General features: G+C 45.1%; 1 protein-coding gene across 5 annotated transcripts in view; it reads right to left on the bottom strand.

The window, feature by feature from the left end:
* The window catches only part of EVL (Enah/Vasp-like), a 157775-nt gene that overhangs the window by 3455 nt on the left and 127834 nt on the right, over window positions 1-26486 (bottom strand). For 4 of the 5 annotated variants that reach the window (XM_073638430.1, XM_073638426.1, XM_073638429.1 and 1 more), the window contains exons 6-11: window positions 23356-24234; window positions 19275-19519; window positions 18978-19099; window positions 14606-14666; window positions 14403-14463; window positions 11506-11572 (exon numbers count right to left, since the gene is read on the bottom strand). In XM_073638430.1, the coding sequence (XP_073494531.1) occupies window positions 11506-11572; window positions 14403-14463; window positions 14606-14666; window positions 18978-19099; window positions 19275-19519; window positions 23356-24234 (1435 nt within the window). The remainder of the gene's footprint in view (window positions 1-11505; window positions 11573-14402; window positions 14464-14605; window positions 14667-18977; window positions 19100-19274; window positions 19520-23355; window positions 24235-26486) is intronic. The other variant, XM_073638432.1, reaches the window with a different exon arrangement.

Here is a 26486-nt window from a genome sequence, read left to right as displayed (position 1 = left end):
GCCCACGACAACACGGCACAGAGGAGCGCCTGCGATAGCAGCCCGCGACAACGTGGCACAGAGGAGCGCCTGCGATAGCGGCCCGCGACAACGTGGCACAGAGGAGCGCCTGCGATAGCAGCCCACGACAACGTGGCACAGAGGAGCACCTGCGATAGCGGCCCGCGACAACACGGCACAGAGGAGCGCCTGCGATAGCGGCCCACGACAACACGGCACAGAGGAGCGCCTGCGATAGCAGCCCGCGACAACGTGGCACAGAGGAGTGCCTGCGATAGCGGCCCGCGACAACGTGGCACAGAGGAGCGCCTGCGATAGCGGCCCGCGACAACATGGCACAGAGGAGCGCCTGCGATAGCGGCCCGCGACAACACGGCACAGAGGAGCGCCTGCGATAGCGGCCCGCGACAACACGACACACAGGTCAGAATGGATTTTATCCAGTATTGGAATCCTCCAATTACTTGTTTCCACTGTGCGGACAGTGACGTAGAGGCTGGAGCGCCATCATCTGGGTTCAATGTGGAAAGCTGTAGTATCAGAATGACCCTAAATAGAGGAGCACCTGCGATAGCGGCCTGCGACAATTAGGGTACAGAGGAGCACCTGCAATAGCGGCGCGTGACAACATGGTACAGAGGAGCACGTGCCATAGCGGCCTGCGACAACATGGTTCAGGGGAGCACCTGCGATAGCGGCCCGCGACAACACAGTACAGAGGAGCACGTGCCATAGAGGCCCGCGACAGCATGATACCGGCGAGCACCTGTGATAGCGGCCCGCGACAACACGGTACAGAGGAGCACCTGCGATAGTGGCCCGCGACAACACGGTACAGAGGAGCACCTGCGCTAGTGGCCCGTGACAACACGGTACAGAGGAGCACCTGCGATAGTGGCCCACGACAACACGGTACAGAGGAGCACCTGCGATAGTGGCCCGCGACAACACGGTACAGAGGAGCACCTGCGATAGTGACCTGCGACAGCACGGTACAGAGGAGCACCTTCGATAGTGGCCCGCGACAACACGGTACAGAGGAGCACCTGCGATAGTGGCCCGCGACAACACGGTACAGAGGAGCACCTGCAATAGTGGCCCGCGACAACACGGTACAGAGGAGCACCTGCGATAACGGCCCACGACAACACGGCACAGAGGAGCACCTGTGATAGTGGCCCATGACAACACGGTTCAGGGGAGCACCTGCGATAGTGGCCCGCGACAACACTGTACAGAGGAGCATCTGTGATAGTGGCCCGCGTCAACACGGTACAGAGGAGCACCTGCGATAGTGGCCTGCGACAACATGGTTCAGGGGAGCACCTGCTAGAAGCTGCAAACACTGAAGACTCATTAACCCCTTCTCACTGAGGACAATTTTTGCTTTTGCCCTTTGTTTTTTTCCCCTCCCCTTCTTTGGAGCGTGGTCCTCCAGGGCAGTGAGATCACAGAGGTGCCAACGTTGTACAGTAATCTTTTTTTTTTTTTTTTTTTTTTTTTGGGGGGGGGGGCTGAAACAAACAAAAAAAAGTTTGCCATTTTCTGAGACCTGCAGCTTTATTTCCCGTTGATGTGAGGGCTTTTTTGCATGGTGAGCTGACGTTTTTTATTCATACCATTTTTGTGGCACAAAAGATGTTTTCTTGGCTATTTATTGTGGTGACCTTATTCACGGGAGTACTGATATGGCGACCCATGGGTAACCTGTGAACATGTGCCTCAAAATGCTGCTAGTCAGAGATTGATGGTGGCATTTAGGTGGCTAATAGATGCTGGCTGTGTAATACAGATGGCGTTCGCAGTGTATGGTGCAGGCTTAGCTCCGGAGCATGCTCCGTACATCTGCTGTGTGACAAACAGTACGTCATCTACCGGGAAAGGGTTAATGTCGCACACGTGTACGAATAATCTTCTGGATGTAATGTTACACTTGTATACGGCCCCCGTTCACATTGTGCAGTTTGTACAGGATGACTCTTATTAGGCCTCATTCCCCAGAACTCTATGCCCATAGAAACCAGTCAGAGCTCAGCTTTTTTTTTTCTTTTTGACCAGAGCAACCAATCAAAGCGCAGCTTCCATTTTATCCAATCAGAGCTCTGCCTTCTTTTTACCTCCGAAACGACTGCGGCCTCTGTCTTTCTGCTGGTAATTTCTGTTCGGACAGTAAGCAGTGTGTATGGTGGAAGAGGCATCACGCACAATCGGCCTTTAATAGGCTCCACGTGTTCGGACGCCCGGCGTCGTAAGCGTCCAGGAGCAAATTATGGGACGTCAGAGGAAATCAGCACATCAGGAGAACAACATGGCGCCAGGTACTAATATCTCTTCACCTGACGTCTGATTGTCTCCTCCTTTAACCCTTGCACTGCTGACAAACAGTATGGAGGATGGGAAGAGATTGATGGACGGATACTGGGACTTCCTGCATCGACAGTAACGGGTCAGCAAACCGTTCCTGTACCTATAAGTACTAGACGGGATCTCCACCACTGCACCGCCCCTTTAAGTTAATTTACCATCTACAGGTCAAGTTTTATTCTCCAGTCACCTCCTGAGCTGCATTCAAAATGCTGTATACTGTGAAGAATGTGTCATCAAACTGCAAAATACATGTATACAGTGACTGCACCTGCAGAATAGTGCAGCTCTGGGGGATAATACAGGATGTAACTCAGGATCAGTAATGTAATGTATGTACACAGTGACTGCACCAGCAGAACAGTGAGTGCAGCTCTGATCAGCTGTTGCTCACTGTGGTGATTGCGGGTGTGGTGGCTGCAGATCCTGCTGTGTGCTCCAGCTCTCCTGAGAACCAACACCTCTCCACCTGGGGATCTGCTCTCTCTCCTACCCAGGGAGGGAGTGGGTTTCCTGGGATGAGGGATGGAGTCAAGTCCCAGGCTTCTGCTTCCCGAACCAGGCTGGCGGGGAGCAGGAGAAACCAGCAACCAACCTGCACATCGGAGGACTCGGGGGTGAGAGTCTCCTACTCCCCCGGGACTGTGGAGACTCCTAGAAGCCGCAAGGCTTCCAGCATGGAGGAGCAGTCTGACAGCACGCATGATGGTGCTCCTTCCGGAGGAAAGCTGAGTGCTCACGGAGGTGAGGCTGACCCCACTGAGGGGGGTTGGGGGCTGCAGGGACCCCGGGAGTCTGTGTCCACCTATGCCTCCCGGGTCATGATCCACCTCCGTGAGTATGAAGATGCCAGTAAGCTTGTCAGGAGACTTCGGGAGGAGCTGCGCTGCACAAGCGCCAAAGCTGCAGGTGCCTCCAAATCGAGGAAGGCTAAACTCCAGGCAGAGGTAAAGAGGCTCACCAGTGAGATTCATCTGCTGGAACTAAGGAAAGCCACCATCAGGGAGCAGAGTGGTCCTTTTAAGGAAAAGCTGATAAATGAAGACCGCTACAGAGAAATGGCTGATACCAGAGAGCAAAGGCAGATGGGGCTGCAGCCTGAGAGCCAGGTGGATGATGAGAGTGATGATGACCAGCAGCAAGCCCCACCTGGCAGCCTGCAAAGTCACCCGCAGGCCACGTGTAGCGAGCTCCCTGCAGGACAGGCGACAATGACATCCGGTTGCAGTTCTGCAGGCTCTGGGGAGGACAGTGACAGCAGCGGCCAGGGAGGGGCGCTAATGGCCGAGATAAAGCTCCTGGAGTCCCCAGTGTGCCTCCAAAACTTCCATCTTGGTGACGATCTACCAGAAGAGGCACCTGGGGGCCAGAAAAAGGCTAAGAAGGTCAAGCCAAAGCTGTAGGAAGCGGTAAGATACATATATGCCCCCCCTCCCTGTACCCAATGAGTCGGCGGCAGGCTCAGCTCGCTGTATAAGCCCCTTTGCCCAGCCCAGCCCAGGTTCTGCTGTGGATCCGGTGCAAAGGCGTGGGGAGATTACACAGCGTGGTAGTGAGGCACAGAGCTCCGTCTCTGCTTGTAGTAGCGGGGACGCAGCAGGAGGTGCATCAGCCGCGAGGCTGAACAGTGAGGGCGGCCAGGCGGCGGGCGTTCGGTCAGGCGACGATGCTGTGGTGCGTTCCTCAGTGGGAGGCGGGAGCAGCCCGGTGCCAGAGGCAGATCCGGTAGCCTCGGCGCCTCCTGAATGCTGTTGCCGCTGATCACTTAGTTGGGAAGCGGCGGCAGTGTGAGGGGGCTGAGAGTTCCAGTCCTCCCACGAAAGTGTTATTTTGTGTTGGCGCCACTGGTCAGGAAGATCCTGATGCTAAAGATCAGCGGCGCATCTCTACAAATGCAAAACAGCGGAAATTACCGACTGATGATGTGGAGGGCACACATAAGACCAGGGGTGAGGTCGCCTCCAGTTCTATGGAGGTGACTGAGCCCCTTGTGCCTGATGATGCTGAGGTCAAAATGTCATCCACCATTGTTACTGGTCCAGCAGGAATGAATGTGGTGGTGTGGGTGAATGAGGATAATTCATTGTCTAGTGGTGTGGTTGCTGGTTTGGTGGAGGGTGAGATGGAGGTGGGTAATGGTGATGCTGTTGGGGCTGATGTAGTCACTGGTCCGGTTGCCCCCCTGGTGGTGGCAACACCTGTCCAGACATGCCAATGTCACCGCCGGGGTAAATAGGGCATCCTCCTCTTCCTCGTCTCCGGGCTTTGGGGACAGCATGTAGCAACGGCGCCTTCTGGAGGCTCTAAAGAAGGGGGAGAGATCACTAATGGTAGAGGGTCGAGAGGTTGATCTATCCTTCTCGATAGAGCGGCATGGCCTCGGGGCCTTCCGAAAGCAAAAAGGGGGGGATACAGTGTGGTCCCTCCCAACAGCCGGGCCAGGCAGTGTGCGTAGGAATGTGGTCCGTCTTCGGTGGAGGGGCAGTGATGCATGTCCTCCAAGGTCTAAAGTTGTGGAGATCCTGCTGAGGATGGGCTTCAAAGCTATTGACATCTACGCCTTGATACATTCCTATTCCACGCCTGAGTTTGATGTCCGCTTTGTTCGGCTGGAGGGGCTTGAGCTCTTCTGGACGAATTATGAGTTAGCAAAAAATGAGCCCGGCTGGCGAGACTTTGCCGTTCAGGCAGTGTCTCGCCAAAACCAAATCAAGAAAGTGACCGTGATGACTCGTAACGAGTCGCTTTCTTGTTATGACATCATGACGTGGCTTGGTCGGTTTGGAGAGGTGGTGGAGATGCCAAAGACAAACCGTGACGACTTTGGTATCTTGTCAGGGGCCTGGACGTTTATGGTAAAACTTAAGCGTTCAGGTGGTACGGTTGCCCACATTCCATCATCTGCCTTCCTGGGTAGGGATCGTATCCTGGTCTTCTACCAGGGGCAACCGAAGCTCTGTCACAGGTGCGGCGATCCCACACACTTCAGTGCAAACTGCACCGTGCAGAAATGTGCGTTGTGTGGGGGTGTCGGCCATCTTGCTGCCTCTTGTGTGGAGATTTGGTGCCACCTGTGTGGTGAGTTAGGTCACCCATTCAGCCGTTGTCCTCGCTCCTTCGCTAATGCAGTCGAGACCACGGTGGGAGAAAGTCGTGAGGCCGATTCTGCTGGGGAGGGGACTAGCAGGGGTGGGGGAGCTGAGGGGCCAGGGAAGAAAAACAATAAAAAGACGCCTGCCCAGCTGAGCCGTCTAGACAAGCGCAGACAGGAGAGGGAGAGGGGTGAGCCCCAGACTACCGGGGCGGCCCCTGTCCTGGATGCCAGTCTTGCTGCTGAGGCCCCGAGGGATGATGAGTTGGATGAGGAGGTCAGGAGGATCCACAGGGAGGAAACCGCCTCTGCCTCAGAATCCTCCCATTATGAAAGTATGGATGAGGATAATAAGAGGTGGCTAGAGGACAAGCGTAAGCTCGGCATCAAAAAGAAGAGAAAGAAGGGAGATAAAACATCTTCTCCCGCTCTGACCAAGGTACCTAAGGAAGGTAAAACTGACTCCCCTCTGGTTGGTCTTTCTAACCGGTTCCAAGCCCTTGATAACATCTCTTCCTCTGAGGAGGAGGCAGAGGGTGAGGCTCCGGCTTCGGCGGAGCTTACAGGGGGCGCCGAGTCTCCTTCTCCTGGGGATGCAAGGTACTTGGGGGGGGGGGGGGGGGGGAGGGACTGGTCCAGAGTCCGGAGACGAGGACGAAAAAAGAAGTAAAAATGTGGTAATGGACACCTCTGTGTCATTAAAGAGGGGGAAGGATTCCTCGTCTGAGGCAGAGGATAAGGGGAGTGGGAAGAAGAAAGCCATCTAACTCAATCACCAATAATGGCGGTACCCACTCCGTTGACGCTGGCGTCCATTAATGTCGCCAGCATTAAGTCAAATATGGCTAGATTTGCGGCCTTTGATTTTCTCAGCCGGGTTGAAGCTGACATTTTCTTTTTGCAAGAGACCAGACTGCCAAATATGGCAGAGGTGTTTATAGCTAAGAGGGAGTGGAGACTCGGGCCCTCCTATTGGTCTCTTGCGGCTGAGCCATATAGCGGAGTGGCGGTCCTTTTTGCCGCACCGGTAGAATGCTGATGAGTTATTGAGTTAGAAATGGGGAGGTGCCTGATATTAGATGTCCTCATGAAGGGACAGGAGCTTCGGCTCATTAACATCTATGGTCCCCAATCTAAGTGGGACCGGAAGTGTCTCTTTATGAGGATCAAGCCCTACCTTTTTACGAGTCGGCAGGTCGTTTTTGGAGGGGACTTCAACACTGTCACGAGGCCCCGGGTTAGAGGAGGTTCCAAAGACAAGCTGACTTATGATAGCGTCGCCCTTAATAGTATAGCTAGTGAGGCTCGCTTGGTGGATGTCCACATCTGGCACACCCCAGGCCACGAGGGATTCACCTATCATAGAGGTAACTGTAGGTCCAGGATAGACAGATTTTATTTAAAGGAGGAAGCCATCTCTTCAGCAGTATCTGTTGTTGAGGTGGAGTTCTCCGATCACTGTTTGATTTTGTTTTCTCTGAATGTTACAGAGACCCCTCGGATGGGAAGAGGCTTTTGGAGGCTCAATTCGTCTCTCTTGGAAGAAGCAGAGATAAGACAGTCTTTTGAGGATTTTCTTCAAAGCCAGGTACCCTTACTGGATCTTTGTAGTAGTAAGTCAGAGTGGTGGGAGATGTTCAAAAAAAGGGTGGCGAGATTCTTCCGCCAGCTTTCGAGCCTCAGGAGCCTGGACAGGTATCGCCTGTATCAGGGCCTGAGGAGGAAACTCAGGCATCTTGTCTCAACTGGAGGTAGCAGCGAGGAGATCTCCAGAGTGAAATCTTTGCTAATGAGGTGTCAGTATGATAGACACGCATCTTTGGTTTTTGAGAGGGATTATGGGAAGTACTGCTCGCCCAACCCTTACAGAAACTGCAAGATGTCAGTGAATAGTAAAGTTGTTACAGGATTGGTTGACACTGCGGGGTCCCTGAAAAGATCCAGATCAGGGATCATGGAGGTTGTCAGATCCTTCTACTCGCACCTCTTGGGGAAGAGGGATCTGGATTGGGACGAGATGTCGGCTTTTCTGGCTGAAGCCGTCCCCGAACCAGGGGTAGACCCCTCTCTTGGCGTTTTGACAGAGATGATCAGGGAAGAGGAAGTTAAGTTGGCGATTGAAGGGCTTGCCCTAAAGAAATCTCCCGGTCTAGATGGCTTAACATCTGAATTCTATAAGACCTTTAAGGACGCCTTGGTTCCCCTCTTGACTGATGTATTCAATGAGTATCTTTCCTCGGGCACTCTGCCAAAGTCAATGAGGAGGTCTGCCCTGATCATCTTGTCAAAGGGTAAGGACCCATCTTGCATTGAGAATTGGCGTCCCATAGCGCTTCTGAATGCAGACAGCAAGGTTTTGGCAAAGGTGCTGTTTAATTGGCTGGTGAAATTTGTACCACGGCTCCTTTCGGGAGCCCAGCATTGCTCTGTTCCGGGCCGCAGTACAATTAGTGCTGTACTCTGTGTCCAAGAGGCGGTGGAGCAGGGTAGGGCTGGCCACTGGAAGGGGTACATGCTGTCATTGGACCAGGCAAAAGCGTTTGATCGGGTTAATCATGAGTACCTCTGGTCTGTCCTTCTGAGGTATGGCCTGCCGGGCGGTTTGTTGATTGGCTTAAGACCTTGTACGCTGGGGCAGAGAGTTTCCAGCTTGTGAACGGTTGGATTGGCAGCTCTTTTGAGGTTGGGTATGGTGTTCGCCAGGGTTGTCCCTTGAGCCCGCTGCTGTACGTGTTTGCGATTGACCCACTTCTTAGGAGGGTGGAGTGTGGACCATTGGCTGGGATCGGGATGGACCGGGCAGCACCGGAAGCCACTCTGAGAGTGGTGGCGTATGCCGATGACGTCACCGTTTTTGTTTCCTCTGATGGGGAGGCAGAATGGCTGATGTCAGAGGTAAATCGCTACTCGGAGGCATCCGGGTCCAAGATCAACCGGGATAAGTGTGAGAGTCTCTGGCTAGGAGGAGGAGATTCTGGTTTTGATCTCCCAGACACCCTTCCAGGACCCAAAGTCTCAGCAAAAGTTCTTGGCATCGAATTTGGCCAGGGGTATTACCCCAAACAAAATTGGGACAGCAGGCTGGAGATCGCCACTCAGAAGGTGAACCAATGTAAGGATTGGTCTTTGATCCTAAGGGAAAGGGTAAACCTGATTAAAACCTACCTGCTCCCTTTGCTGATCTATCTGGGCAGTGTGTGCATCTTGCCGGAGCCTCTCTGGACTCTGGTCTACAGTTTGTTCTTCCAACTGTTATGGGGGAATAGACTGAACCTGGTCAAGAGGGAGGTTACTTACCGTACGAGGAGACTAGGAGGGTTGGGTATGGTCAACCCTGTGATATTCCTTGTGAATACCTTCATTAAGATCAATATTGCAAACCTCTGGAAAGAGAGGGCTCCTCCGTGGGTATTCTCCTGTAGGGGATGGTTTCAGCCTTTCTTCCAGGAATGGGAGACAGGAAGGCAAGTGAAGGATCTACACACACCGCATGGACATCTCCCGGCTTATGCTACCGTGGTTCTGAAGGTAATTCGCTGGTGGGGTCTGGGAATGTGGGAGGTCAGGACTCTGCCAAGGAAGCTCCTTGACAAAAGGGTTTTGTTGACCCATTTTCAGAGGCCTCTGGTGCTCAGGGATTGCCCAAGTCGGGATCTTGGGGTGGGTCTGCATCTTTTGAATTCTATCAGGATCCTGTCGAAGTTTTGGGACTTGGCTTGGCGCTGCTTCCATGGGAAACTGTGTGTGAGGGACAATCTGAAGTGTAGGAGCTCTGAGGACAGGAACTGTCCTCGGGAGCATTGGGGTACCATGCTAGAAAGCATGGACCACTTCCTGCTTCGCTGTCCCTTTAACACAGAGGTGTACAACAGGGTGGGCGCCTCCATTGGCTGGCCTCAGCTGGCCGGTCTCTCTTATGCGGAATGGGCCTATGGAGCATTCGGAGACCTGGGTGGTCGGGACCGCTGCACCTTATTTCTAGTTAGCACAGTGGTTAGGTATCACACGTGGAACGCACGGTGCTTAGCATCGACGCAACGGAAAATCCTCCCAGTGGACGATGTGTTTAGGACCATACTCGGTGACCTGGTGAAGGTGCGTTCTCTGGAGTATGAGAGACTGGGTACACGGAGGGCCGCTCTCCTCTGGAGGGGCTTTTCTTTTAGTGTGCCCTAGTCTGGTCATCTCCTCTCCTGGTGGTGGGCTGCTGCTGACACCATAGATTTTTGTTTTGTTTTGATCAGTAGACAGTGATGTAGGGCTGCAGGCACCGAACTTGGGCTTCGTCAGTTGTGATTATTGTATTGTTTGTTATTGTATTGTTTGTTTCTGTATATATTGTATGTAAGGATATGAATTTGGGTGTAGGTGTTAGGTTGGGTGGTGGGAAAAGGGGGGAGGTGGGTTCATCTTGTGGGGCTTTGGGACACTGGTTATTTGGGGGAAAAACTGGCACTGCCTGATCTGGCCTATGGACGTTGGACAAGAACTGAGGCGCAGGACCAGCTCTCAGGTCAGTGCCGGGGTTGGGAATGGTGGGCTTGAGTGTGGGGTGCTTAGTTTAGTCTTGTATATATTTGTATACTTAGTATTTATTTTATATTATTTATAAAAAATAATAAAAAATGTATATGTATATATTAGTTTGTATATATTTTTGTCACCTATTGTTTATTTTACTTATTATATTATTATTTTGTTTGGTAACCGGACCAGATGTCATAGTGTAAGTTGTTTATTCTGTATATATACAGTATATAATATGTGTGTGAGGAGAGAGGGAGCGGCTGGGCAAGTTTCATTACATTGTTTATTTTGTGGTTATTAATTTTATTATGTTTCTGTTATTATTATTGTTATGATTTTTCATTTTTATAATAAAAAGATCTACATGATGTAACTCAGGATCAGCAATGTAATGTATGTACACGGTGACTGCACCAGCAGAATAGTGAGTGCAGCTCTGGAGTATAATACAGGATGTAACTCAGGATCAGTTCAGGATCAGTAATGTAATGTATGTACACAGTGACTGAACCAGAAGAATAGAGAGTGCAGCTCTGGAGTATAATACAGGATGTAACTCAGGATCAGTACAGGGTCAGTAATGTAATGTATGTACACAGTGACAGCACCAGCAGAATAGTGAGTGCAGCTCTGGAGTATAATACAGGATGTAACTCAGGATCAGTAATGTAATGTATGTACACGGTGACTGCACCAGCAGAATAGTGAGTGCAGCTCTGGAGTATAATACAGGATGTAACTCAGGATCAGTACAGGGTCAGTAATGTAATGTATGTACACAGTGACAGCACCAGCAGAATAGTGAGTGCAGCTCTGGAGTATAATACAGGATGTAACTCAGGATCAGTAATGTAATGTATGTACACGGTGACTGCACCAGCAGAATAGTGAGTGCAGCTCTGGAGTATAATACAGGATGTAACTCAGGATCAGTAATGTAATGTATGTACACAGTGACTGAACCAGCAGAATAGTGAGTCCAGCTCTGTAGTATAATACAGGATGTAACTCAGGATCAGTACAGGATCAGTAATGTAATGTATGTACACAGTGACTGCACCAGCAGAATAGTGAGTGCAGCTCTGGAGTATAATACAGGATGTAACTCAGGATCAGTAATGTAATGTATGTACACAGTGACTGCACCAGCAGAATAGTGAGTGCAGCTCTGGAGTATAATACAGGATATAACTCAGGATCAGTACAGGGTCAGTAATGTAATGTATGTACACAGTGACTGCACCAGCAGAATAGTGAGTGCAGCTCTGGAGTATAATACAGGATGTAACTCCGGATCAGTACAGGATCAGTAATTTATGCACACAGTGACTTTTATGCAGATTATTTATAGATATTGATGTTTGGGGGTTGGTTTAGACCACCCAATAGACTATGCATAAGGCAGACTTGGCTTCAGGACCCTTCACCCCTGATGGGCTTCTATGGCAATGCGATGAGATAGCACATGAATAGGGAGCACTACAGGACACAATCCATGCACTGAGACTGGGGTGAGCACTCACCTGGACAGTAATGAGGGCGCAGGCTTTTCCACTGAATTACTTCTCTCCCATGGTTTTTTACCCAAGTCTGCAATAAGATACCAGTATTAGATAACCGAGACAGGCAGTGATAGAATATCTGTCCATGTAGTGGAGGCTTTAAAGTGGATCTCCACCATTTAACTGCATATCATTTATAGGTACAAGAATCTGTGTAAGATTTCTTAATGTTTTAGTAGCAGTCAGAGATTTGTTTTTCTGACATTGCTCTAACCACCCCTAGAGGAAGCTCACTGCATACAGGTTTATAGTTGAGTTCAATGTATGAGCAGAATGCATTTAGCTCCCCCTAGTGATGGCTGCAGAAAGACAATATTAGAATAGAGTAACAGTCTTTTTAACTTTTATTTCCTAAATCAACAGTACACATCAAATAATCAAAATTCTCAATTCTGAGGTTAAATCTGTATTCAGTGAAGACAGACGTTCCCATTACTGAGATAGATGACAGTTCCTATGGATACAATTGTATGTAGGCGGAAGGAGCTAGAGGCAAAGCTCCACCCTCCTCCTCACCCTTCTATCTAAATAGGAGATGACAGCTGATACTAATAAGATTCTATCTCAATAATGGAAAAGACTTAGGATAGGAGATGGCAGTTGGTGTTTATAAAGTTCTATGGAGAACTGCGACCATTTCATGAGAACTTGCAGCAGAATGTCTGTGTTCATCTTGTATCTTCCCTCTACATAGAATTTTAAAAGCACCAACTGTCATCTCCTATCTCAGTAATATCATACTTTGTCATCACTGAATACAGATTTGAACCAAAAATTGAAAATGAAAGATCAAGCCAGGAGGTGAAAGAAGCACAATTATGTGATGAGATATATTCCAAAGTTTAATGTTTTCATGTGTATTACTGATTTTGAAAAAAATAAAACGCTGGTTACTCTTTATGTTTAACCCTATGCAGGGGATTTGGAACTCTGAATCAGGAAATCAGAAATTCCACCACTGACAATAGATATGAGGAACTATGGTGAAATTAACGAGCACAGAATTAAGACACTGGCTGTGTAATGATGGTGCTAACAACCACCAAAAATATAGAACCAGATCGAAATTGGTTATGACACATAAATATTTCCATAGGTCAAGACCATATGGAGCTGGTGTTAGGGGGGAGAGCGTGAGGATTCCATACATGTACATGTCCATCTCACAAAATCAGAATATCATCAAAAAGTTAATTTATTTCAGTTCTTCAATACAAAAAGTGTAACTCATATATTATATAGAGTCATTACAACCAGAATGATCTATTTCAAGTGTTTATTTCTGTTAATGTTGCTGATTATGGCTTACAGCCAATGAAAACACAAGTCATTATCTCAGTAAATTAAAGTTATTAACAAAAACACCTGCAAAGGCTTCCAAAGCATTTAAAAAGGTCCCTTAGTCTGTTTCAGTAGGCTCCACAATCATGGGGAAGACTGCTGACTTGACAGATGTCCAGAAGGCAGTCATTGACGCACTCCAGATGGTCCCAGAGTCTGGAGGAAGAGTGCAGAGGCCACAATCCAAGCTGCTGGAGGTCTAGTGTGAAGCCTCCACAATCAGTGATGGTTTGGGGAGCCATGTCATCTGCTGGTGTAGGTCAACTGTGTTTTATCAACACCAAAGTCAGCGCAGCCGTCTACCAAGACATTGTAGAGCACTTCATGCTTCCCTCTGCCGACAAGCTTTTTGGAGAAGGAAATGTCATTCTCCAGCAGGACTTGGCCCCTGTCCACACTGCTAAAAGTACCAATACCTGGTTTACATACAACAGTATCACTGTGCTTGATTGGCAGCAAACTCGCCTGACCTTAACCCCATAGAGAATCTATTATAGAGAATCTATGGGGTATTGTCAAGAGGAAGATGAGAGACCTCAGACCCAACAATGCAGACGAGCTGAAGGCGGCTATCAAAGCAACCTGGGCTTCCATAACCCCTCAGCAGTGCCACAGGCTGATCGCCTCCATGCCACATTGCCGCATTGATGTAGTAATTGATGCAAAAGGAGCCCGACCAAGTACTGAGGGCATTTACTGAACAGACATTTCAGGAGGACAACATTTCGGATTTTAAAAACATTTTTCAAGCTGTTATAAAGTATTCTAATTTACTGCGATAATGACTTGTGTTTTCATTGGCTGTAAGCCATAATCATCAACATTAGAGGGGTTTTCCCACAAACGAAAGTTGATTTTAATCAATAGATCTTGGAATAATAATAAGTTCCACAATTGGATGTGTTTAAATAAAATGTTCCTGTGCTGAGATAATCTTATAAATGTTCCCCTGTGTAATGGTCGTGTCTGACCATGCAGGAACACTGTCTGATCATAGCACAGCTCCTGGGCAGGGGGATGGGGACAGTACAGATATTACAGCAGGGGATCGCAGCTGATTCTTTTTCTGGGGTAAAAAATTTCCTGCCTGTTTTTAAACAATGTTTTACTTCAAAGAAAGAATCAGCTGTGATCCCGGCTGTAATATCTGTATAGTCTTTTGCTTCTTCCCCTGCCCAGGAGCTGTGGTATGATCAGACCGGGCTCCTGCACGGTCAGACACAAACGTTAGAAAGGGGCACATTTCTAAGATTATCTCAGCACAGGAACATTTTATTTAAATACATTAAATTGTGGAACTTATTATTATTCAAAGATCTATTGATTAAAATGAACTTTTGTTTGTGGGGAAAACCCCTTTAAAGGAAATAAACACTTGAAATAGATCACTCTGTTTGTAATGACTCTATATAATATGAGTTTCACATTTTGTATTGAAGAATTGAAATAAATTAACTTTTTGATGATATTCTAATTTAGTGAGAAGCACTTGAATATACACAATAGTGTTGGTATACCTGCAGAGTTCTGAGGTGTGGGACCCCGCGTGTTCGGAGAAGATGAGAGACTGGCATCTTCCTAAATATAAAGGAACATAATAATTAAAAACAAACAATTCTTACAACAGAATATCAGATATAACTGGGATAATTCTATCGACTGGCATTATATAGTGGACATCTGGATAATTGGGAGGTACGAAGGTTTTATAGACACTCACGTTTTGGCATTCATCTTCTTTTTTGTCCCCAGGCTTTTCTGTCTGTGAGGCTGCTTTTCTTCTGCAACACAAAACATATCAATATTGTTGCTTAATGAATATAAGTACTATAATATTGCACCTATGTACAAGAATATAACTACTATAATACTGCTCCCTATGTACAAGAATATAACTACTATAATACTGCCTCCTATGTACAAGAATATAACTACTATAATACTGCCCCTATGTACAAGAATATAACTACTATAATACTGCCCCCTATGTACAAGAATATAACTCCTATAATACTGCCCCCTATGTACAAGAATATAACTACTATAATACTGCCTCCTATGTACAAGAATATAGCTACTATAATACTGCTCCTATGTACAAGAATATAACTACTATAATACCGCCCCTATGTACAAGAATATAACTACTATAATACTGCCCCCTATGTACAAGAATATAACTCCTATAATACTGCCCCCTATGTACAAGAATATAACTACTATAATACTGTTCCTATGTACAAGAATATAGCTACTATAATACTGCTCCTATGTACAAGAATATAACTACTATAATACTGCCCCTATGTACAAGAATATAACTACTATAATACTGCCTCCTATGTACAAGAATATAGCTACTATAATACTGCTCCTATGTACAAGAATATAACTACTATAATACCGCCCCTATGTACAAGAATATAACTACTATAATACTGCCCCCTATGTACAAGAATATAACTACTATAATACTGCCCCCTATGTACAAGAATATAACTCCTATAATACTGCCCCCTATGTACAAGAATATAACTACTATAATACTGCCCCTATGTACAAGAATATAGCTACTATAATACTGCTCCTATGTACAAGAATATAACTACTATAATACTGCCCCCTATGTACAAGAATATAACTACTATAATACTGCCCCCTATGTACAAGAATATAACTACTATAATACTGCCCCTATGTACAAGAATATAACTACTATAATACTGCCTCCTATGTACAAGAATATAGCTACTATAATACTGACCCTATGTACAAGAATATAACTACTACAATACTGCTCCTATGTACAAGAATATAACTACTATAATACTGCCCCCTATGTATAAGAATATAACTACTATAATACTGCTCCTATGTACAAGAATATAACTACTATAATACTGCCCCCTATGTACAAGAATATAACTACTATAATACTGCCCCTATGTACAAGAATATAACTACTATAATACTGCTCCTATGTACAAGAATCTAACTACTATAATACTACTCCTATGTACAAGAATCTAACTACTATAATACTGCCCCTATGTACAAGAATATAACTACTATAATACTGCCCCCTATGTACAAGAATATAACTACTATAATACTGCTCCTATGTACAAGAATATAACTACTATAATACTGCCCCCTATGTACAAGAATATAACTACTATAATACTGCCCCCTATGTACAAGAATATAACTACTATAATACTGCCCCTATGTACAAGAATATAACTACTATAATACTGCCTCCTATGTACAAGAATATAGCTACTATAATACTGACCCTATGTACAAGAATATAACTACTATAATACTGCTCCTCGTGTACAAGAATATAACTACTATAATACTGCCCCCTATGTATAAGAATATAACTACTATAATACTGCTCCTATGTACAAGAATATAACTACTATAATACTGCCCCCTATGTACAAGAATATAACTACTATAATACTGCCCCTATGTACAAGAATCTAACTACTATTATACTGTCCCTATGTACAAGAATATAACTACTATAATACTACTCCTATGTACAAGAATCTAACTACTATAATACTGCTCCTATATACAAGAATATAACTACTATAATACTGCACCTATGTACAAGAATATAACTACTATAATACTGCTCCCTATGTACAAGAATATGACTACTATAATACTGCTCCCTATGTACAAGAATATAACTACTATAATACTGTCCCTATGTACAAGAATATAACTACTATAATACTACTCCTATGTACAAGAATATAACTACTATAATACTGCCCCTATGTACAAGAATATAACTACTATAATACTGCCCCCTATGTACAAGAATATAACTACTATAATACTGCCCCCTATGTACAAGAATATAACTACTATAATACTGTTCCTATGTACAAGAATATAACTACTATAATACTGCTCCTATATACAAGAATATAACTACTATAATACTGCCCCCTATGTTCAGGAATATAACTACTATAATACTGCCCCCTATGTACAAGAATATAACTACTATAATACTGCTCCCTATGTACAAGAATATAACTACTATAATACTGCCCCCTATGTACAGGAATATAACTACTATAATACTGCCCCCTATGTACAGGAATATAACTACTATAATACTGCCTCCTATGTACAAGAATATAACTACTATAATACTGCCTCCTATGTACAAGAATATATCTACTATAATACTGCTCCTATGTACAAGAATATAACTACTATAATACTGCTCCCTATGTACAAGAATATAACTACTATAATACTGCTCCCTATGTACAAGAATATAACTACTATAATACTGCTCCTATGTACAAGAATATAACTACTATAATACTGCTCCCTATGTACAAGAATATAACTACTATAATACTGCCCCTATGTACAAGAATATAACTACTAGAATACTGCCCCCTATGTACAAGAATATAACTACTATAATACTGCCTCCTATGTACAAGAATATATCTACTATAATACTGCTCCTATGTACAAGAATATAACTACTATAATACTGCTCCCTATGTACAAGAATATAACTACTATAATACTGCTCCCTATGTACAAGAATATAACTACTATAATACTGCTCCTATGTACAAGAATATAACTACTATAATACTGCTCCCTATGTACAAGAATATAACTACTATAATACTGCCCCTATGTACAAGAATATAACTACTAGAATACTGCCCCCTATGTACAAGAATATAACTACTATAATACTGCTCCTATGTACAAGAATATGTACTATATAATCGGCTTATCCCGTCTGTCTGTCCGTCCAGGAAATCCCGCGTCGCTGATTGGTCTGGCCGCGGCCAATCAGCGATCCGGGATTTCAGAACAAGATGGCGGCCGTTAGCGACTCATCTTCCGCACGGAGGTCAGCGGCGATGCAGCCGGGAGATGACCAGGAGATGACCGGCTCACAGCAGAAGTACCCCGACCAGCGGTCTAGGCAGCGCCGCTCCCCGGGTGTCCCTTCACACTTGCCGTCGGGAGATCAGCTGCCCTAGCCCTAGACGGTAGCCGCATGGAGGTCAGCGGCGATGCAGCCGGGAGATAACACGCTTCGCTGATTGGTCGCGGCCGGGCAGGTGCGACCAATCAGCGATATTGGCGCAAAATTTAAAACACCGCTTCTCTGATTGGTCGCGGCCGGCCGGTGGATGCTGGGTGTGACACGATGGGGGATAACCCCGCCCACAGCCCGTCATTCACCGTGGAACGCGTTACAGGAGACCCCCGGCTGCAGCTGCAAATAGTCGTGATGTTAGCGGAAGCAAGAGCCGGCTGCAGCCGGGGGAATTACGTGCTGGCTGTGCGTGGTCAGCGATGTTGTCACAAGCAGTATTGACAACATGACGTAATTACAAAATTCATTAGGGGCCCCGGGGGGATACATTGGGGGGTTAATTTAAAGTAGTGCACAACCCATTAAGGCTATGTGCCCACGTTGCATTTATGAAGCAGAAAATTTCTGCTGCATAAATGCAAGTCCTCTCCCGGAAAAACGCATGCGGAATTCCGCACGCGTTTATCGCGCGTTTTTCGCGCGTTTATCACGCGTTTTCCACATGCGGAATTGCCTTGCGTTTTTTATGCATTGAACAAAGGCAATTCTGCATGCGGAAACGCAAAATTAAATGACATGCTGCGGATTTTTGAACGCAGCATAAACGCTGCGGAAAAATCCGCAGCATGTGCATAGAACTTGCGGAATCCCATTGGGGACCATGGGGTGCGTGTTACCAAGCGTTTTTCAAGCGTTTACGCTGCGGAAATTCCGCATCAAAAACGCTTGAAAAATGCTACGTGGGCACACAGCCTTAAACACTGCTTCGCAGATTAGTCGCGCCCGGTTGGCCGCATACATATTCTAGAATACCCGATGCATTAGAATCGGGCCACCGTCTAGTCACTACTATAATACTGCTCCTATGTACAAGAATATAACTACCTGGCGTTCTCATCTCAGAAATATATGACAAATCTATAGGATAAACCATCAACTTTGAAATGAGAATACCCCTTTAATTCATCATGATATTCTTAGAGTACTGAACCTTTTTGCCAGCAGTTTATTCATTTCTTCCATTAATCCTCCTCCTCCGCTTCCACTGCTTGTTCGATTGGCATCAGTCTTGGAAGCTCCGCAGGGACTAGAACTTCCTGAACCATCTTCTGGCTTCAAGGAGAAAATATATTTAAAAAAAAGTTGATGAAAAAGAAAATGCCCCGAGTTTCATTTTAGTAGATTTTCCTCTCTGAATCTTATGTAACTTTCATTTCTCGGCCTCAGAGGTATACAGCGATTTCTCAATATGATGACATTACAGGGAATGTACATATATATGTCTCACCCGTTGTACTTTCCTTAGTTTGGCACCTGCCAGAGCTGCTGCCAGCCCGGACGCTGGGCTATCTTCATACACCACCCCTTGGCTTCCTCCAGCTGGTAGTGGAGGGGCAGGTGGCGGGGTAGCTCCTGATGGCGGTAGAGGAACGAGTGGTGGCGGTGGTGGAGGTCCACTGGATGGAGCAGGTACTACCCCAACTGAAGCTACCATAGTTGTAGAAGAGGGATGGCCTGGAGGGAGCATGGGACCTTCAAAAATAAAATCATTTCTTCGTTAGGCCAGGGAATAGTGACAGATCAGTAAAGAACTGCTTATTGATGGTTTCCTTGTAGAAATGTGAGACTTTTTTGTTCTACAATGTAAAAGATAAAATGTAAAGAAAAAATTGAATGCTTGAGAAAAAAAGTCATTAAGAGATAGGTTAGCTTCGTGTATAGGCAATGTTAAAGCTGGGGTGTAAATATTTTAAAATGGGGTTGAAAATACTGCGTGAAACTTCTCTTTACTACAGTAAAAAAAATAAAATCTGTAGGGAAAAGTCTTACATCTATGAATTGGGAAAACAACCTTCATACCAGGGACAAAGGAGCAGACATGAATATGACTTCAAGGTGGTCTTGAGTGTAAGTACTAGATTGGCGCTTTTGCATATTAACTACCCTAATTAGGAAGATTAATCTCAGAATTACTGGAACTGCTCTGGCGGGTGCCCAGGTTGTGTAGTGACTCAAGTAGGGCGGCTGCATCAGGACACTACCATCATTTTTTCCTACCAGATTGGGTTTCCGATTTTCAGTAAAGTGGACGACAGGCACTCTACAATAAAAGCAGGTACTCGCCGGCTGCAGCTAAGTGTTTGGGCTGCAGTGGTGACATTACTGCTATAGCTAATTACAGAGCTGTGCCTACATACACTGCACAAGCCCCTGAGATAAGTGATTAGTTGCAGCGGTGATGTGTGCCGTCAATGTGATGCTACCACTTCAGCCAAAACACTGAGATCCAGGTAGCAGCAGGGAGCCGACACCGGACCCACGGAGGGCGAATACCCGTTCTGTTGATTTTAGAGAGTTTGGGGTCCACTTTCCCTTTAAAATGACATGGGCCTCTTTAGGTCATTATGCATATATGTTTAGTCTAAAAATATTTTTGGAATTGCTTTTTAAAAATGTTGAACTATTTGTCTTCTACAGCGTCTATATATCAGTGTACATGGCGGACTGCGGAATTAGTTACCAGGGAAACAGTCAGTGAGTTTATCTTATGGCAGGGTCTGTAAGTCTTATCTCTCTTCTCCTGAGTTGAACTTTGATGTGGTCATAAATCTGCATAGAAGACAGCTCAGGAGAAAGGGTTAAGGTGCATTCATTCTGCATGATTTGCAAATAATTTTGCAGTCTAAATTGCCGATCAACCTATGAACAAACAAAGCGCTCGTTCATCTTGTGAGATTAATTTTTGGCTTGGTTAAAGATCACTGTTCTCGGAAGCACATCATCCTGTGTAAAAGGGACCTGTGCTGCCGAGAACAATGGTGGCCTATGTGCCCTGAACGGTCCATTACTGATTGTTCTGTGCTCATATTAAATGCAGTCTATTAAATGACCACCGATGGGCAGATGTAGACCGATGGGCAGATGCAGACCGATCGCTGATCGCTTAATGTAAACGCACCCTTTTACAATCCCTGAGGTGGAACAAGGTCACTGACTGATTTATGGATTACTTATTCTGCTAGGTACTGTGATACATAGAGGCTGTAAAACAAGCTGCAAAAAGTTTTGATCAAAAATATATGCATTTAATTAAAAAAGGCATGTCCCCTTTAACATATACTAAGGTCCATTAGATTTTCAGTATTTTTGGACAGTAAGATGTGGCTGTAGAGCAATTTATTCTTCCAGTTATAAAAACAGAACCACAAGGGGACACATTGTAGCTCTGTGTGTATAATAAATATGTACATATTATATTACACACACAGACTCCTCAACCTTTGAAATTTTAACACAGAAAATGAAAAGTTGTGGAATGACAGGAAACGACAGGATGGATAGACATAACTGATCTTCAAATGAGGAAAAAATGAAAACAAAATTTCCAAAACATCTGGATTTTTTCAGTACTTAATGTGAGCACCCCGTGCAGAAATCCTCGCACTTGTAGACCTTGGCTGCTATCAGTGAGGTTATTAATGGTCGTCTGAGGAAGGTCCCGTCGCTCTGAATGCACTTGGGCAAATTATCAAGCTCCATTGCTGGCAGCTCCCAGTGCAATTGCCGACCAAAGACATCCCAGATGGAACTCGATGGGAGACAAGTCTGGAGACTCTGCAGGCCATAGTAGCACGTTAACAAAACAGTCAAGGGGACAATTCAGAGACATGGCCACACCACAGGTTTCACGGACAAATAAATGTAACGCCGAGCTTAGTGCACCTGGCTACCGTACATTATGCAATGCCACACCTTTACGAGGGAAGATCACACCAATCCTATTACTGGGATTATGATGTGGTAGGCACAATGTACAGTAGTTGGACCCCTCTAGTCTTCATTCCAGGTGCACTAACAGCTCGGCGTTACATTTATTTGGTCGTGGAAGCAGTGGTGCTGCCATTTTTTCAAAGTGTCCCAGGAGCAGTTATTTAACACAACATCACCGGGACATATGTTGCTCATGCTACTGTGAGCAGCCTGCGTGTCCTAAATGTGCTAACATGGCTGCAGCGTCTCCAGTCTCGTCTCCCATCGAGTACATCTGGGCTGTCATTGGTCGGTGATTACACAGGAGCTGCCAGCAGTGGATCTTGGTGATTTCATCAGACAACCAGTAATACACCTTGCCTTACCTTGGCTCCTGTCAATGAAGTTAAGTGTGGGAATTTTTGCCCTGGGTGCTCATATTCCATTCTAAATAACCTGAGAGGTTTTGAAAATTTGCTTCTATTTTTCCATCATTTGCTGATGATTAAAGTGTTTATAGGTTCTGTGATTTTTATCATTCCACGACTTTGCCTTATCTGTTTTACAATTTCAATGCTGAGTATAATTATTGTGTTTGTTTATATGTGATATGATATTATATAGTGTGTATAGGTAAGCAACAATAATAAAAAACCCACACAATGTAATGCAGATATAGCAGATATATTGTGACAGTGTTGTCACTCCTCATGGGTGGTACTATGCCCTCCTAGTCCAACGTCCTGACAAACAACTACAGAAACCTAAAGTCATGTAATCTACATTTTGTGATAAAATGTTCCTGTTGTACCTTTGACATCATAGACGTATGATTTGCAAATAAGTTAGTGACCCCCTACTCCTACCCACCACTACTTGCCATTATCGTTCCTTTATGGTAACCTTAGGTGGTCATGTTAAGTACTTCTAACAATCACTTTTGGTTTTACTTTAGTGATCTTGTGATAATCTTGACTCATGTCATACTCCAATAACATCCAAAGCGCACTGAAAATTTTGCTGGTTCTCACAAACAAGCAATATAATTAGTGTCCAACATGGCGCCATTGGCATCCAAGACCAGTCAGTGGTCCTCGCCAGCTTTTCACTTTATTCTGAGAGCATGACTCCCTATGGTGATCACAAAAGATCACAAAACTATTTTTTAATGGCAAATATTACTTCACCATTCTGGAGGACTGGGCCCGTCTATGTAGTACTTGGTGGGCCAAGCATTTAATAACACATTATGGTTGTGGCTGCTGCATAGAAACATATGTCTGTTTCCGTAGCCAGATCCTAAACAATTACTATAATCGCATAGTCTGCTTCTATTTATGAAACCGGTTTGCATCCCCATTTAAACAGCTTCTAGCAGCAGCAGCAGAATTTTGAATGCAGCTCTGGATGTAAAAGAAAAAAAATACAATCTACCTTATTCTAAAAAATAAGTCAAGATTATGAAAAAGGACGGCAGATTCTTCCAGACAGGTTCCTGTAACTATGGATCCCCTTTTAAATGGGGTTTCAGAAAAAGAAAACAAGTGCATGCATTTCTGTGGCTGGACATCAACACAAATCCCATGACATTTTCTGCTTATTGAGTGACTTGTACTTACTTAACTGGGAAATGGCGGATGTCATATAATGTGTAGTCCTCTTGGACAAATTCAGCTCAGATACAGCAGCATAAGGGGGAGGTAATGAAACAAAATGTGATGTGGACTGGTAAGATGGTTGAGAAGGTTGACAGGAGGTGTGGAAAGGTTGAGCTGAAGCATGAGTCAGGGTCCCAGCCGGGCTGGCAATGACTGGCAATTGAGGGAGGGGTACAGTTTCGAGGCAGGACAGAAAGGAACGGTCGTAGCTTTTAACTTGGGCTTTCTGAGAACTTAATGGAATCTGAGTTGAGTGTGGTTCATCTGCTTGGTCATCTGGCCCTATCTGATGAGGTAAATGTGGGTTTTGGACCATTTTGTCAGGACCTCCTCTACTCCTGACGCTCTGGGCAGGAATCACGGGAAGAGTTGCTGGAATTAGGAGTTGTGGAGACACGTTCTGGTGAAGCACAGATGAAGCCACAGAAGGAGAAGAAGAGCGGGACGAAAAGGACACAGAGGGATGTTTTACAGACTGATGAGAAGTTAATGGAGAATGGGAATTTGGTGGTGGTGGGGATAGGGAAATTTGCTTGACGCTTCGGGATAGGGTCCCATTACTTGGCCAGATTGGAGAAAAGGCAGAAGCTTGGGATGCGGAAGACTCCAATCCAGACAGACTGTTAGACGGCAACTCTGGGGAATCGTTGCTTCTGTTAGAGGACTTTTGAGTGGATATATTACTAGGTTCAGGGACAGGAGATGCTGAAGAGATAGCTTTGGCGTAAGATGGTGGTGGGATAGTACCAGCAGAAGGAGATGTTCTGTAGTTATTGTAGTCAGGAGGAGGAGACTGGCAGTGGGTAGGGGAGGAAGATACGTTTATCTGAAGGGTGGAAACTAAAAAAAGAAAAAATAAAATGAAAAGAGCAAAATGGGCATTTATCAAGGGCAACAAATCAGGCAGAGGGTTTAGGAAAGCTGGGAGTGCGGGAGACTGATGGAAACGGAAAGTAAAAAATGATGGCGGCATGCACAGACTTTCATGGTTAGAAATAAAATAAACAACGAGGGGTCCACGTTTCCAAGGAGAATAAAGATGCAGCAAATAGGGATTTTCCAATCTCAACAAAAATAACATTTTTGTATCTATTTCTGAAGAACATTGATGAGATTGACCAGTTATTGGGACAATTATGGCTCCTCTTGGGTGGTTCTTCATCAGTGTCTACTATGCTGACTACTTGGCGCAGCTCTGCCAATTAAAATTGAATATGTAATTACAGAAGTGAAACTAAAAAATTAACTTAATGATATCACTTTGGGATAAATGAACCTGGGGGAGATTATTGTGGAGTGATCTTTAACCATCTACAGGATGACCACCATTCTTGCTGGAGCAAGATGATATTTTTGTCATCTGATCCTCTAGATGTTTGTGGGATCGGTCTATGGTGACCGCAACTGCAGACCATCCCACACTGTTTGCCATTAGGGAATGAAGGATTTGACAGGTTGTTTAATCCTATAGTTTACTCAGAAGCATAAGGTGCCCAGCAACTGCTTACTCAAACCCCACCACAGAAATATGGGGCCAGGTGTAGTTTACACAGGGGGTGGGGATCCCAGTGCAAACTCACTTGGATCTGTATAAATCTGAATGCAGTAAGCATTCATGGTGTTGGTAGCAGGGACTTTAGGGCCCGTGTGCCATACCGTGCCACCACTGTAGATCCTCAAGGAGTAACCTCACCAATGTTCTCTACATATAGATACAAAGAAATATAACTCTGTTGGATGGAAAACCTCTCTAACGAAAAAAAACATAACCTTAAAGGCTATGAACACCTTTCGATTTCAGTGAATGCATTGTATGTATTATGTGGAATGAAAAATTTCAGCATTTAGTTTTAATTATATTTTCTTTGTTTCTCTTCCACAGTTTTCATGTAATAAAATACACAGCGAGCTGCTTGATTCTGTTATGCCTCAATCACCACGACCAGCTTCTTGTCTCTCTGTTCCAGAGCCTAGACTGCAATTTCATTTGGTGTGAGATCTGAATTGCAGTCAACAGAGTAGGGAGATGGCCTGGAGACTGAGCTCACAGGAAGCTGGCTGTCCAGATTGATGCTGGACAGCATAGAGCAGCTTGCAGCGTGTTGTAAAATATGCAGGCTGCAGAACAAAAATGTAAAAATGAAATAAAAACCAACTGCAGAAATATTTATTCCAGCTAATATGTATAATGCAATAAAGAAAGCATGTATAGATGCCCATAGCCTGTAAGTACCTTCAATATAGCAGTGTCATATATCAGTAACCTCATTATACTTTTAAGGGTCTTTATGCAGGGCCAATACTGGCCGAATCCTGAGGCTGCAGAATTAAATGGGCAGTGTTTTCACATTTTTCTAGTGTTTTCTTCATGTTAATGCATCACAACATGTTAGATGGGCAAATAAGGACACTTAAGGCCTAATGCATGAAAGACTCACTCATGCAAACTCCATCATACACTTCAACAGTCTCAATTGCACATATGCAGAAGAACTACAAGAAGCAGCATTACCATCTACAAAACCAGGTAGCTACTACAGCAAAGGAGGATTCGAAGTTACCGGAGCCATTTAAAGCCATACTCTGCTCAAAATCTGAAAAATTCTGGTGCATTTCTCCCCATGTCTCACTCAGAGGTACAGGAAGCAGAAATACATGGAGCTATTCGTAGAGTCCTCAAACTATAGCGCTGTGACATGGACGGAGTGCTGGGGTCATTATATCAGGGCAGGAAAAAATATCCATTAGTGCAATGGTCTCCACACCCTGCATTAGGGAGTCTGGAGGATTAATATCATGGGAGGGATTTTTGGATTAAAAATGTCTCTCTTCTTCCTAAAGCAGTGCCACACCTTGTTTACAGGTTGTGTGTGGTATTGCAGGTAGCCTCCTTTCATTTCAATGGAACTGCAATACAAGCCGCAACCCGAATACACTTGCGGTGCAGTTTTAAAGACATCACATTTTTCTGTTCCTGGGTGGTCCCTTATTTCCCCATAGTTCCACTTTAAATTTTTTAGCTTTTCTCTTTCACTGAAGATACTAAAATATGTGTGATCTCAGCACATGTAACCCTGGCTGGTAACACGGCT

The sequence above is a fragment of the Phyllobates terribilis genome, unplaced genomic scaffold (assembly GCF_046119375.1).
Source record: "Phyllobates terribilis strain yellow unplaced genomic scaffold, ASM4611937v1 Scaffold_7__3_contigs__length_470593459, whole genome shotgun sequence".
NCBI lineage: Eukaryota > Metazoa > Chordata > Amphibia > Anura > Dendrobatidae > Phyllobates > Phyllobates terribilis.
The sequence above is the reverse complement of the archived record's forward strand: the minus strand, read 5'-3'. Positions and strand labels throughout refer to the sequence as shown.